Below are 15,622 nucleotides of genomic sequence, written 5' to 3' on the forward strand. Positions count from 1 at the left end.
TCTAGCAGAAACCATAAATAAAAGAAACCATAAATAAAATGAAAGGGAGAAATAGTTGGGAAGGGGAAATGGAGCTAGGAAAAGAGGGAGGAAGCAAAGGGGAGGAAGGCCAGGCCTAGGAAAAGCAAACAGGTCTCTTCTTGCAGAAGTCTGCTTGGATCAAGTCCCCACAACTCACCTGTTAATGACAGGACCTAGTGCAGTAGAGGGGTAAGGGCCATAGAGTATCAGAGATAAAAAGACCAGAGTTCAAGGTTTGCCATTTGTAATTGGGACCCTCTCTGAACCTGTCTCATCATCTAAATGTCTTCCAGCCTCTGCATGTAGGATAAGTTTGTCCACATGGAACACTTAACATTTTGTCTTTCTTAAAGGCCTACACATCTATTCCTTCACTAGTCCCTTGATTTTCACCTACTTTGAGTAGTATGTTCTTCTTGGAAAACCATAGGTGATTCAACCTCCAAATTATAAATCAACTCATTTTACTGAGGAAAAAAGCAAAGCCTAGAGAGGTTATGACTTGGTCAAAGTCATTTATCCAACTTTTTACTGCCAGAGTTACAAGGTAAAATCTCTGTTCTAACCTGTAGAGTTGCTGCAAATGTCCTGGTGAAGAACTGTGGCTAAGTGCTAGTTGGACAAAGGGACCAGGAGCCTTGCCTGGTAAGCACATTGTTCACTTGAGTTTCTGTGAAGGCAGGAGCTCTGTCAGCATGACCACGGCTGCTGGCATAGGGTGCCTTCCACTGTCCTCTCCACTTCCAGTAAGATCAGTTAGCATCCCAGTAATCAGCAGGATGCTTTCTGGGCTTGTTTGCTTGATTGATTGCATGTTGTGTATCGATATCAGCAATCCAAAGGTATCATTTGTGTAGGATATGCTTTTTCTAGCTGACAATCTCTGCATTTATGAAGATGTCCTTAACTTACAGATGAAAATATGAGCTCTGTCTGAGGACTAAAACAAGATTCCTCAAAGAGAGTTGCCTCCATAGTGCAAAGAAGCAAGGAGCTGACTCGTGTACATTTATCCCATTTCCATATTTTGCTTCTTAAACTGAATTTTGTGAGAGATTTTTTTCTTTTACTTTAAGATCCAGACATTTATCAGACATTTATCCAAAATTGTCTGCTATTGCATTGGGATAATTGTTCTTTTCTACCATTTGTAGCCCAGTTTTAAAGTCATTAGTAAGTAATAAAACCACCAGGAGGGGAGAAAATGTGATGATGAGCTAAAATACTGCTTTCCTCCTTCTCCCCCCCTCCCCTCCCCGCCATGGCCTTGGTTACTCTAAATATGAGAAGGATTATGTTTTGTTTGTGCCTGTCTGGGGGGTTGAACTCAGGGCCTGGGCACTGTCCCTGAGTTGAATTTTAGAGGAGGGAGAGTGGGGGGATTGTTCAAGGTTAGTGCTTCACCACTTGAGCCATAGCTCTACTCCTGGCTTTTGGTAGCTAATTGAAGGTAAGAGTCTCACAGACTTTTCCTGCCTGGGCTGGCTTCAAACTGTGATCCTCAGATCTCAGCCTTCTGAGTAGCTAGGATTACAGCCTTAGGCCACTAGTGCCTAGCAAGATAACCAGCTTTTTAAGTTTAATTTTCCCACAATTAATGGCTTACTAAGTAATACACATGTGGCTATAAACAAAATTCTTACGTTTTGTTGGTACAGTACAGAATTACAAACACAAGACTGACCTCTGCTGGAATTGTGTGTTATATGGATCATGATTTTTGAAAAGTCCAATGTGCTAAACAAGACACTGCCTAGGGCCTTAATACCTCATCAAGTGCAATTCTCTGTGGGGAATGTTTTTAAAAGTTAAATTCTTCATCATCTTTAAGCAGTAATTGTGTATAATTACACTGGCATTTTGGTAAGTACAAAGTTTAGTGAAAGCTAGATGTCAGTTTTATGTTTTAACTGTTACTGCCTCAAATGATTAAGAGTTAGAATACTAAGACAGGAGTTAGACATGATGGTTCATGCCTGTTATTCCAGTTACTCTGGAGTCAGAGACTGAAGAATTGAGGTTTGAGGGTAGGCTTAGGCAAGTTAATTCAATACTACCTGAAAAATAAATAGGACTAAGAATGTGACTCAAGTAGGAGAGCATTTGCCTACCAAATACATGGCCCTGAATCCAATTCCTAGATTTATTTGGCAAAACAAAAACAAAAACAAAAAAGAGAGAACACTAAGTCAGTTTAATTCAACAAGATTTGACCATGTGATGTATTTAGAAAAGTCCAAAGTATCAAAAGCTTATTAAAAAAAAACTTAGATCTCCTAGCCACTGATAAAAGGAGGGTCACAAGCCCAGAAGCTCCAAACCAACCAAGGCAACAGAGTGAGACCCTCTTCAAACACACACACACACACACACACACACACACACACACACACACAAAAGAAAAATAGAGCTGGCATCTACAGAACTCATTTGCATATAGCAACATAGATAAAAATCCAGGTTTAATTTTGAAAATTATGCAGAGTAAGCAAGCAAGAAGGTGGGTGTCAGTTGTTCTACTTCCTCTGCTTTTCAAGGTTTAAGATCTCATGTGAAGTAGCTTTCAGTCACATGACTCTTAAATTCAAAGCATCTCTCCAATAATTTTTACTTGGATTTTTTCATAGTTTGAGTCTAAAACACACCTGATTAAAAATGCACATATGTAGATATACAAATCAGCAACTAGAGACAAATGAATCACGGGCTTTCAGAAAACAAGAAATTGCACTTTTTCCTGCATAATTATTTTTAGCAGCCAGCTGTCTTGGTTTATTATCACTGAAATGTCTGTGGCCAGAACCTTTCCAAGGTCATGAGTTCCCAGTGGAAACAGTGAGTAAAAGGCCTCTACATTCCCATGTTGCAGTCATCTACAAAAATCAAAATCATGTAGAGTGATGCAATTTTAAATATCAATTATAGCTTATTTATTTCTCATGAAAATAATCCTCAGGCCTCTGGGTTTTTTGTTTTGTTTTGTTTTGTTTTTTGGGTCCGGTTGTGGAGCCTGAACTCTGGGGCTGGACACTGTCCCTCAGCTCTTCAGCTCAAGGCTAGCGCGCTACCACTTGAGCCACAGCGCCACTTCCGGCTTTTTTCTTTTTGCTTATGTGGTGCTGAGGAATTGAACCCAGGGCCTCAGGCATGCAAGGCAAGCGCTCTACCACTGAGCCACCTTCCCAGCCCCAGGCCTCTGTTTTTATAAAGAAGTTTGTCTTACAAAGCACAGAGCAACATACCACTCAAAAAGACTACCTTCTTTTATTACTAGCTGAGAAAGGCTGGCAAAATCTGTAACATTTGTGATGGCTGGAGGACAAGATAAACTTTTCAACAGATCCTCTAAAAAAGATTTCAGATGTTCTATGTGTTCCCAGTTGGACAGGAGAGCCACAAAGGAATATTATAAAGTGAGTAGACCTAACCAGATATATGAATCTTTTTCAGAAATAGGCATAATTGGTAGTATATTATGGAGAACATCGTTTGTTCTAGAGTCCCAATAAAACAAACAATTCACACAGCAATTGCCTAATGTAAAATTAGCTAACAGTTAAAGTGATTTTTATATAAAATCTCAGCTTCACTAAGAAATCATGTAATTGATATAGCAACACAAATATACACTAAACAATGAAAAGTCACTTGTTACCATTTCCACTTCATTTTCCCCAACTAGAAACAAAAGCAAAAAGTTCACCAGTAGTACTCATTATACTGCCAACTTAATATCCTCTACTTAACCTAGACTTCATCTTTGTTTACTAATTAAGTAGCAAATTCACTTCCAACTTGACTCAAATTATAAAAGTCTGTTTATGTTGTAGATCCCAATCATGAGGAAATATCTTTAAGATCCAATAATCATCATTAATGTTTTTATAGTATTTTCCTAGAAGATCCAATGTACACGTATATACAACAGTATTATACTATTTTCAAACAATATTATCTTGAGAAAGGTAATGTAAGAGTAATTGCAAATGCCACAAAATTAGAATTTCCTATGTTTCATTTGAGTATTTTAAAATATTATCAAAATAGATATATATATATAGACTTTCTTCTTAATACTGATTTTAGTAGGCAATGGTACTCTTACTCCAGGAGCATTTGTAGGCTTTTGGTCTTAAAGATAAAAAAATAAACATGATTGAATGTAGCAACACTCACAAAATAAACATTTTAACTGATTCCACTTTTAACCATGGTAAGTGATTTTTGTCACATTCCAAATAAAGGAACATTTTGACCTCCCTTTCTGGATAGAAGTATCTTACAAATCAAGTTCTTTATAGGAAATAGTTTCCCTAAAGATGTATAGAAATTTTCTTCAGATGTGAGGATCTGAATCAAGCGCCTGGATAATTCAAGTTTTAAGCTGTGATCAGTATGTCAACTAAATTTGCTGGAGTCCTGGATATGACTTCCCTGAAGGCTAATGCAGTATTACTGTTCAAAGATGTATGAGAAATTAGAATGATGAATGAATGAATACCATCACCTTGCTCATACCCAAAGTATATTCAACCTTGAAAATTTGCTACAGTGTTCTCTTAAAATTGTCTATATGGAAACTTTCCTTTGATAAATTATCAGTCTCTGAGAGCAACAAAAATCTCTGTAACATTTATTACTGATCATGCCTTAACGTGAAAGCAATTATACATAAAAATAACTTTCGAAACCTACCTGAAAGTGAAGCACATGTATGCTTGTATCCGCAGCGCTTCAAAGAAAGTTTTTGTCTTAATCACCAATGCAGGAATTTTTGTGGGAAACTCCAAGAAAAAATCTCCACCTCTATCTGTAGGAAATGACCCAAAGAAACTAAAATCAATATGGCAAATCTGGTTAGGATGATGCAAACACTGCAAATCAAAGAGAAATTTGAGATCTTAATTTTTAGAAAACTATCAGTTGAAAAGTAGCATACGTAACTAAAATCCATAAAACACTTCTTACTTGTCAGCCTGGACTTTTCTGGCACTCAGTAGTTGCTATGACCACCAACTATAAAACTGACAAGGTGAGCAATTGGCTTACCAAGATAACCAAAACTTACTGATCCTCAGTTTCCCAGGCTATAAAACAGACAATAGAAGGAATGCAAAACCTGTAATTGTGGATATATAAATTTGATATACTAGCTGTACCTGAAAGAAGTACTGAAATGGAAGAAAAAAATCTGAAAAAATTATCCAGATGGAATTATCACAGAAAGAAACTGGGAAGCTACAGAAATTAAGAGGTAGAATATTCTGGGGAAGTCTAATGTGTCTAACTAGAGATCGAAGCAGAGGAAAGATTAACAAAGCCAATACTATGGTGATGGAGAATTTCAATCTTCTGATTCAAGAAACCCAACAAATATTCAACAAGTAATTCTTTTAAAAGTATACCAAGATTGGAGGAGGCTGCAATGCTTGGTAAGAAATGTATGCATTATCCTGCCCATGTAATTGTAGCCCCCCTGTACAGTATGTTCTCAAATAAAATAAAATACAATTAAAAAAAAAAAAGTATACCAAGATTGGAAACTGAAGAAACCAAAGACAGAGAAAAGCAGCCTGCTCAAACAAGATACATTATTCACAAAGGAGTTACAACTAGAGTAGCAGATGACTTTTCCAAAGCAACAATGGAAACTACCTAACAAAGGAGCAATAACTATAATGTGGTGGCATCAAATAACTACCAACCCAGAATTCTATGTGCTGTTAAGTGAGTTTATGATATTGTACTGTAACAAAGTGCAATAGAATGAGTGATTTATAAACAACAAAAACTTATTTTTACTGTCCTAAGGGATAGAAGACTGAGATCAAGTTTTCAGAATGGTCTAATTCTGGAGATGACTCTTCTGCACTTCAGACAACCAACTTCTCATTGTACCTTCATGTGGAAATAAAGAAAAAAACTCTCTGGGGTCTCCTTCGTGGTATAGAAATTATATATAGCTTTTATAGTCATGTTTTTGGAAAATTAATTATACAACTTGTGGGCAAAGACAGGAGGGAAAAACAGAGAGAGCTAAAGAAGGGGTAATATTGTCCAAAAAGAAATGTAACTATACCAGACTTATAAAATGGTAACCCCTCTGTACATCACCTTTATCAAAACAATAAAAAAATACTTAATTTAGAAAAGCAAAATAGAGGCTGGGAAGGTGGCTCAGTGGTAGAGCACTTGCCTTGCATGCCTGAGGCCTTGGGTTCAATTCCTCAGCACCACATAAGCAAAAAGAAAAAAGCCAGAAGTGGCGCTGTGGCTCAAGTGGTAGAGCGCTAGCCTTAAGCTAAATTGCTGAGGGACAGTGCCCAGGCCGAGTTCAGGCCCCACAGGGTGAGGTCCAGAGGACCACAATTTGAAGCCAGTATGGGCAGAAAAGTCCATAAATACTTTATCTCCAAAATGACAGCAAAAATTCAGATTAGAAGCGAGGCTCAAGTGATAAAACATCAGTAGAGCAAGCAAGCCAACAAGAATAAAGTTAAACCCAGTACCAACAACAAAAAAATGTATTTTAAGAAAGGGAAAAGTGGTGAATTTAGTGGATAAATCTAATCACCAGATTATATTAAAAATAACAAATTATACAAGTTTTAAAGTAATACAATAAGACCGGTAATCCCAGCTGTTGTTGCGGCCTGAGAGCTATTCTTAAGCTTTTTTGTTCAAGGCTAGCACTCCCCACTTTGAACCACTTCCAGTTTTTTGGTGGTTAATTCGAAATAAGAGTCACATGGACTTTCCCATCCAGGCTGGCTTTGACCCACAATCCTCAGATCTCAGCCTCCTAAACAGCTAGGATTACAGGTTTGAGCCACCAGCTCCCAGTGATACTAACATTTTTTTTTAAAGCATCAGATACTCAGGAACAAATATAACAAAAGATTTGTGAACTTTAAAGGAAAATTTAAATAGTCATATTGTTTAAATAAGTGAAGGAGTAAATCATGCTTAATGATTCACTATCATAAAGGTAGCAATTCTCTCCAAATGAAAATGTCAGTAAGGTACATGAACATGTATAGGTGACAAGCTATTAAAATACATACAAAAGTGAAAAAGTTCAGACAACATAGAAAGAGATGTCAGCCATATTACTAAAAGCAAAGTAGACTGTAGTCAGACACCATTACATACCTACATATTAGCAACCAATCAAACTCTGACAACAGCAAACTGAGCTCCTGTGCACTAATAAAGGAAGCATTCATTGGCACAACTACTTTGGTGGTCCTGTGGTTTGAACTCAGGACTTTTCAACTACTAGGAAGGTACTCTATTCTTGAGCCACCCTCCAACCTCCCTATCGCCCCCCCCCATAATCTCTTTGGAAAATTAGTATTATCTGTCATCAGTCTTACAATTAGGTAGTAGTTAGGTTTATTTGTTTTCAATCTCTTCTTAAGTATGTTATACATTTTATAAAGGGTACATAAAAAGAAAGTCAAAGAAAGGGAGAAAAGAAGGAAGGAAGGAAGGGAGGGAAAAGCAATCATATATATTTCCAAAGAAGAACAACAGGAGAGCAGATTCTGAAAAAATAAACCCTCCTTAAAAGGCAAATAAGGCAGAGTAAAATTATTCCTTACTCTTAATAGAATGTCAAAATCTAAGAATAAAAAATAAAACACTAAAATGCATCACTACATTTCATATTTGGAATGTAAGGTGGTACCCAAACTGATTTTTTAAGTAAGCAACATCTCTGTGAACTATAGGAGAAGTTCTGCTACAAAAGTACAAGGGCAGATCTAAAGTGCAGGGAAAAAAATCAGTCCAGAGAATTCTCCAAGCCAATCAGTGAATATGGTTCCCAGCTTTTTGGGGGTATTTCTGCTTGGAGAAAGCCTTCCAGACATATGCTGCATAATCCAATAGTTCCACTATGTTGAAGAAGATAAACAAAATAAAACAAACTAAATCTTCCGCCTAAGGCCCAAAACATAAATCTTCCTTCTTATTTTCTTATAGAAATAAATGACTGATGTAAGAATATTGGCAAAAACATTTGAGGAGATACTCTAACTGATCTAAACAGAAAAGAATAAAGCATGGCACTTAAAAAAACAGTATTTATTTACATTTCATTTACTTTCACATAGATGAAGAAGTTGATGGAAATATATATATACATATACATATATATATATATATTAGTTTCATTTTACTTATTTAACTCATTTATGTTTTTCACAAAACCAACAGACTCAAGTTAGAATTACAGGTCTAAACGGAACCAAAGAATTTATCATTTAACTTTCCATCCTCAGCAAAGACTGAAATTATTCCATTGCAGGCAGAAGCAAATCTTCCACACTGATAGGTAAATGCCAGTTCATACATATGTTATTAAAGAACCAGCTTCAGTGGAATCTGTCTTAACATCCAACAAATCCACACTGAAAGACACAATCATCACAATATGGGACAGTAAGAGCTTTTGTACAACAGCATGACAGTAGCAGCACCCAGTGTCTGCTCATTCAAGTATATACATTATTCTTAACACCTAGTTATAACAGACTTTGGTAACTACGATATCCACAGATTTTACACACACATGAAAAACAAAACATAAAAAAATATTCCCCCCCCCCTGCCATTTTGTAGCAATTCCAAACCTGTCAATAACCACCACTATATATTTTGGCTTGTAATTTTATACAACTTTAAAAATAGCATTGAGTTTTATTTAAAACAACAACAAAATACTGACAATGGCTCAACATTTGAAAAGTCAGATAATCTGTATGTATTATGTCTAGTTCAGTAGTTTCTATTTTGTGACTTTCTTTCTTTCACGACCATGTGCTCCATCAGCAACCACTACGAAGGTCTCCAGCTCTGCTGTTGTGGAAGTATCACATCCGGAAACTTCGAGTCCTCTGAAACGGCTGAAATGGCTTTTTCAGGGCCCACATGAACAGCTGTGGCCTTGGTTTGGGTTTTTCAGGAAACAGAAGTGCTTCACTCTCTGGTGTAGGAAATCGTTCTTGGTAGACTTCAGGATAGGATTTCTGAAACTAAACAAGAAATCCAATGAGAGTCAAAAAGACAGATAAGAGACAAGAAAAGTAGGCAGATTTCCTCTGTAAAAGTTTCTGATCCTATACTTCTGTGGTTTGGGTAGATCATGTGATTCCAGTGTCTATAGATCCAACTCCTCTTTCCTCTGATCTGATCTTCAAATATAGTTCCCTTTTTACTAGTAATTCTCAAGTTGTTCCCCCCCCCCACTGTCACTATAAATAAAATTTGTTCCTCACAGCTGAAGAAAATCTTGGAAACGGTATTTCCCGATATCCCTGCTTCTCCAACTCAACCTCCAGCTTCTACCTAAATAGAAAAGAGAAGACTCTGGTATAGATGACTTTCTGAAAAACTTCAAGAGAGGCAACACAGTCTACATCCTTATCACTACCTCCTCCAAAAACCACTAGGAGAAAAATAGGAACAGCAACACAAACTACTGTGGGACCAAGAGCACAGCTGTGTTGTAAGGTTCAGTCTTCAAAACAAGTACTGTTCATCGGAGCACAGATCAATCTAAATTGATATTAGGGGAATGAACCCCAAGATAAGTATTCAAATGTTTTTGGTTTTTGTTCCTTTCATGCAATTGTTTCTAACATATTTATAAGATGATTTCTTTGTTGCTTTGTATGTCCCTCCCCCATGGTATAACCCCTGCTTTCACTGTATTTGATGTCGGTATAATTTGTGGAGGGGAAGGGAAAAAACAAATCGTTTAACTAGGGATACAGGTGGACCCATTGCAACAATGAGATGTACAAGTCGTTATGTTGAAAAACGAACTTTACAACTTTGGTGGGGGGTGGGGAAGGCTCGGGTGGGGGTGGGAGGAGTATGGGAAGGGATGGGAAGGGGAAACAAAGAGGAGGCAACAATGCTTGATAAGAAATGTACTCATTATCTTGCCCATGTAATTGTAACTCCTCTGTACAGTATTCTCACAATAAAAAAAAAAAAATGTCAAAGCACACCTTTCCTGACAATTTCTCTTCAAGCCTTTAAGCTGTGCTATCTAACATAAAAGGAACTGAAAATCTACTGATGTCTGAGGTGAAAAACAGATTTGACACTGACTATCTAAAACCAATGGCTTCTAAACTCCAGGCATTTTGCATGTTGTGAAATCAATGTGATTTAACTTCCAAAAAAAAAAAAAGAAAAATCAAAAGTTGTTAGCTTCTTTGAATTGTTGATTCACATCATGCCACAAGTCAAAACAGAAACACTAAAGAATCACTCAATAAATGAAGAGTTCATTAATGTAAAAAGATGTACGCTGAAGAATAGAGATCTAGAAAATTGTCCCCAACTGTGTAAATCAATAAAACTTCTTGAACAAATGAGCCAAACAATGAACTTTCAAACCAGTGATTTCTCAGAAGATGAAATTTGCATGAAGCCTAGTAAAATAAAGAATAAAAGGTAGGAACCACCATATAAGCACACTGGGGAGGAGCAAACACGTTTGCAAGGCTTTGTCACCTGCTTCAGCTTCTTCTTCTTCTCTTTTCTGGAGAGCTTGGCGTCAGCTATGACTTCCTCCAGCAAGGCAGCCAGCGGCTCCTGAGAGCCATATGCTCTCTGATATTCAAATTCCTCAGGACTGATTTGACGGCAAAATGAAGGAGCAGATAACGTGATATCCATATCGGCTCCTGGGTATTTTATCTAAGGGAAAGAGCCAAACATTAGTTTAGATCCCTATATCATGACTTCTAGAAAGAACTGGATGCCATTCCTCAATTTGAGGAAAACTATATTGATAATTACAAGTATTAACGATAATTTCAAACTAATAACAATTAAAAGTCACAATTTAAAGATGAGATTTTTATCTTTTTTTTTAATTACATAACCCCTTTAATGAGACCTAAATCTTAAAGATAAATATATTGACTATAATTATAAAGAATGCTCTTTTGTTGAGGTAGGTATTAATGAGAAGTGGAGGGCTAACAAAGAGGGTGAGTGAACAAGGATGAATATGATTGAATAGTTTATTTGCATGCATAATAAATACAACAGCTGAGCATGAGTAGCTCATGCCTAGAATTCTAGCTACTCAGGAAGCTGAGATCTGAGGATTACAATTCAAAGCCAGCCCAAGTAGGAAAGTCTGTGAGACTCTTATCTCTATTAATCACCAAATGGCTCAAGTGGTAGAGAGCTAAGCTTGAGCAAAAAGCTCAGGAACAGCATCCAGGCCCCAAGTTCAAGCATGAGACAATGCAACCTACTGAAAATTGTTTTTAGGAGTGGGGGTGAGATCAAAAGAGTAATGGAAGGGAAGGATCAGGCTACATACACATGTGGAAAAGTCACAATGAAACCCTCCTTGTACAATTAATGTATGCTTGCAGAGAAAAATACAAACAAATACAGTATTGAACATACACAGATTATTTATGCAGGCTCCTTCCTCTCATGAAGAGCCTTGATTCTCCCTTCCCTTGTGATGGGCAGAGCTCACAGGAGATAAGTAGAGAAAGAACAGAACCTACCCACATGTGCTAATAATGAGAATCAAGCAAAAATAATAAGTGTGTAGACACTGCACAGCAAAGGGGCTGAGGAATAAAAGGAGAATGAAAACCAAGGCCTTTGGATAAATAGATATCCATTTAAAATGTCTTTTATTTTCAGATTCTAGAGTCAAAAATACAGTACCCTACTGTTCTCTAGTGGATAAAATTCCTACGTTTACAATCACTACTTTGGATTAAGATTCATCCCCCAACTCCCACCCCGCCAAAGGCCACAGCTAAAAATAAGGCTGGTGTTAAGGAGAGTGAATATATTAAGCATGATCCATGCCTCAATATCAGCTTATCAAATCACTTGGAGATAACCTCAGAGCAGCAGACTGGAATCACAGGGAAAGGGGGCTCTGCGGGTTATTTCTTTTCATAATCTAAACGACAGAGGAAAGAAATGGCTAGGATAAAGGATAAGGCCTACGTAGAGAGCAATAGCCAATCTCAGGAATGAGAAAAACCTGACACACTCAGGGCTGTAGACAAGGCTTACAGAAGGCTGGTATCAAAACACTGCCTCCCTCATTGGCTCAGCCTTGAACTGCCCAATATGACAACACTAGCATCTTCAGAGAAGCAATGGTCACAAGTGCTGTGATGTCAGAGTTAGTGGTTTACTCAAGGTAACAGAGATCTGTGTGCTCTGAGCATTAAGAGGAAAAACTGCTGAGCAATTCTAAGTATTTCCAAAAAACAAAAGTAATTGGACAGTTGAGTAGTTACTGATTTTATCCAGCGCACACCAAAGTGCCTCTTCACAAGATGATGTTTATAGGCAGTTAAATTAGTCACCAAAGCTCAGCTTTCTGTCTTCAAGAGAGAGCAAAAGGCTCACAGGACTGCTGCTGGAGTATGGGCCTGGACTGTGTATATGAGTACACAAACCAAGCAAGTCTGCATAGCAACATGGTTACTACAATATTTCCATGCAGAAATGCTTGTGTAGCATTTTTCATTTCTATTTTAAAGTTTGGCTCATAAAAATACTAGGGAAAAAGCCTGGCACTGGTGGCTCACACTTGTATTCCTAGCTGCTCAGGAGGCTGAGATCAGAGGGTCTAATGTTGAAAGCCAGCCTGGGTAAGAAAGTCCATGACAATCTTATCTCCAATTAACTATCAGAAAGCCTGAAGTAGAGCTGTGGCTCAAGCTGTAGAGTGCCAGCCTTGAATAGAAAATGCTAAGGAACCTCACCCAGGCCCTAAGTTCAAGCTCCAGTATCAGCATCCAAAATACATATATGAAAAGATATATGTTTATATATATGGAAAAAATTAAAACAGTAAGATTGTATTTTTCACAGATGAAGATGAAGATAACAAAGGTATGTATGCTGACAATATTCAAAGCAGGCCACGGTGAAAAAAATAAACATTCTTTTATGCCACTGAAACAAATGTAAATTGAAACATCCAACCTAAGAGGAAATTTGGCAATATACCATCAAAATTTAAAACATATGTCTGGCTCTTGATGAAGTTACACTGAGCCCAGGGATTTACTCTTGGAAAATAATTGTGGGTTGGCCAAAAGAAAATCTAACTACAAAATATATTTACTAATATATTGCTTGCCAAACAGGGAGAAATATAGAGACAATCTAAATATCAATCAGTTAGTATCAATTAAGTAAACTATGAAAGATCTCTACTATGGAATATTATGTTGTCAATGATGACATTAACAGTAATAATGACAATAATGACGATGATGATGATGATGATAACGATAATAACAGTGGCAGTAATTAACCATTGTTGTAGAGTGGTGCTGGAGGCTTAAACCTAGCATTCTAGCTAGTTGGAAGACTGAGAATGAGAGGATTATAATTTGAGGCCAGTCCAGGCAGAAAAGTTCTCAAATCTCCTTCTCAGATGCACACTTGCTATCGAAAGCTACACAGAAGGCTGAGAATGAAAGGCCAAAAAAAGTCCAAGAGACTCCATCTCCATAGAAGCTAGACACAGATATATATGCCTGTGATCCCAACTAGGGAATCCTAAAAGTAGGTAGATCAGAGCTCAAGTTGTGTGCCCAGGCAAGAAGTGAGACTTCATCCATCATAGCAGTAAAAGATAGGCTGGAGGTATGGAAGACACATAAAAGTACTTAGAATTACTATAATATGCACATTTTGGTATAATCCTAATTTTTGGTGTATATAATCTATGGTCCCTAAAGTTCCCCAGTGAACAAGGTTTATAATTTCATTGTTGTGGTTGACATAAGAAAACTAAGTATGATTCTATATATTTTTAAATGATCACAGCAAACAAAAGTAGTGCTTACAATGAATCAAGACCATTGTATATAAGCACAGTGAACATATTAACCCACTTAATTCTTACGACCAAATATCCCAGGAAGCTAGCAAAGTTGCATGACTTTCCATTGCCAGTTTAGCAGAACTGATACCACCCCATCTTTCACCTGGACTCTTCGTAGATGAGCCATACGCTCCTCTATGGACGTCTGCAAAGCCAAAGGGACTTTCAGAATCTCCTGGTAATTGTCCATCAGAAATGTCACCAACCTAGCAGCTAATAACTCATCCAAGTCTACTTCATCCTTAGAACACAAGATGCACCGGGAAAATGTCTGAACCATCTGAAAAAAAAGGGGTGGAAGGGGTAAACAAACACAGATGAGTTGCTTTTATTCCCTTACCCGTAAACTGAGTTCAATCTGATGTACTAAAAGCAAATATGAAGCTAGATGCCAGTAGCTCACCCGGTAATCATAGCTACTCAGAAGCCTGAGACCTGAGGATTGTGATTTGAAGCTAACCTGGGCAGGAAAAGCATAAGACTCTATCTTCCATTAACCAGCAAAAACTAGAAGTAGGGGTGTGCAAACAAGCTAAAGGATGGTGCTGCCCAGGCTCTGAGTTTGAACCCCATTACTGGCACACACATGAAGGGAAAAAAAGTAACTGTGAATAACCAATGCACAGGTATATGTACTACCAGGTAACTAGCCACATATGGTGATGTCCAATAGGCTAGTTGTTTCATCAACCAGTAAGAACAAAATGTGTACCTTTAAGAGAATTGGTCGGGAGATGTTTGAGCAATTTTAAACTCCCTCTTTTACATTAGATTTTTATACATACATAGATTTACACACACACACACACACACACACACACACACACACACACACACACACACACACACACACACACACACACACACACACACACACACACACACACACACACACACACACACACACACACACACACACACACTGTAAGATTTTTTTTTTTTTTGTCGGCCGTGGGGCTTGAACTCTGGGCCTGGGCACTTTCTCTCAGCTCTTCAGCTCAAGGCGAGCGCTCTACCACTTGAGCTACAGCGCCACTTCCGGTTTTCTGGTGGTTTATTGGAGATAAGAGTCTCACGGTCTCTCCTGCCCCGGCTGGCTCTGAACCGCAATCCTCAGATCTCAGCCTCCTGAGTAGCTAGGATTACAGGCGTGAGCCACCAGCGCCCGGCCTGTAAGATTTCTTATACCAGGACTTGAATCATGTAACACTTTTACTTCAAAGTACTTTACATACTTTATGGAAATATAAAATATGTAAATTCAGAATCATTTTCCTAAAATTCATATTAACTCTCCCATTCTCATATTATCTTCTGACTTCTTTCTCCTTTTCCTCTAATTTTACTGCTGACAATTTTGCATCAAAAAATCCATGAGCATAAAGACATGTAATGCTATTTAGTAAGATTTCATTTCATCAGAAAATGCACTTCACCTTCTCTCCTAGTAAAGCATACAAGAAGACAGGCAGGCAGAGAGGTTTTGCTGGAAATAATGTGCTCCCAGGAGCTGTGAATGCCTTGGACATACATTTTTACAGGAAGTAGGTACGATATTTCCTTCAACTTTTCTAAAGAGTCCATTAGTCTTTCTCCACAGTCCTCTAACCAAATTAAAAGGATGAAAATCAGTGCACTTAGCCCCGATGCCCTGATCTGACCCAATGCTTCTCTAAAGCTAGGGATCCCTAG

At 37.7% G+C, this 15,622-nt stretch overlaps 1 protein-coding gene across 2 annotated transcripts in view; it reads right to left on the bottom strand.

The window, feature by feature from the left end:
* Positions 1-8,199: 8,199 nt before the first annotated feature.
* Depdc1b (DEP domain containing 1B) overlaps positions 8,200-15,622 on the bottom strand; it is a 56,841-nt gene continuing 49,418 nt past the window's right edge. Inside the window, exons 9-11 of one of the 2 annotated variants that reach the window (XM_070040947.1) lie at positions 14,034-14,210; positions 10,552-10,737; positions 8,200-9,059 (exon numbers count right to left, since the gene is read on the bottom strand). In XM_070040947.1, coding sequence (XP_069897048.1) covers positions 8,898-9,059; positions 10,552-10,737; positions 14,034-14,210 — 525 coding nt within the window. In that variant the 3' untranslated portion in view covers positions 8,200-8,897. Of the gene's footprint in view, positions 9,060-9,302; positions 9,373-10,551; positions 10,738-14,033; positions 14,211-15,622 lie in introns of those variants that run through there. The other variant, XM_070040948.1, reaches the window with a different exon arrangement.

This window comes from Dipodomys merriami, unplaced genomic scaffold (assembly GCF_024711535.1).
Source record: "Dipodomys merriami isolate MVZ:Mamm:240054 unplaced genomic scaffold, mDipMer1.0.p SCAF_30, whole genome shotgun sequence".
Classification (NCBI taxonomy): Eukaryota; Metazoa; Chordata; class Mammalia; order Rodentia; family Heteromyidae; genus Dipodomys; species Dipodomys merriami.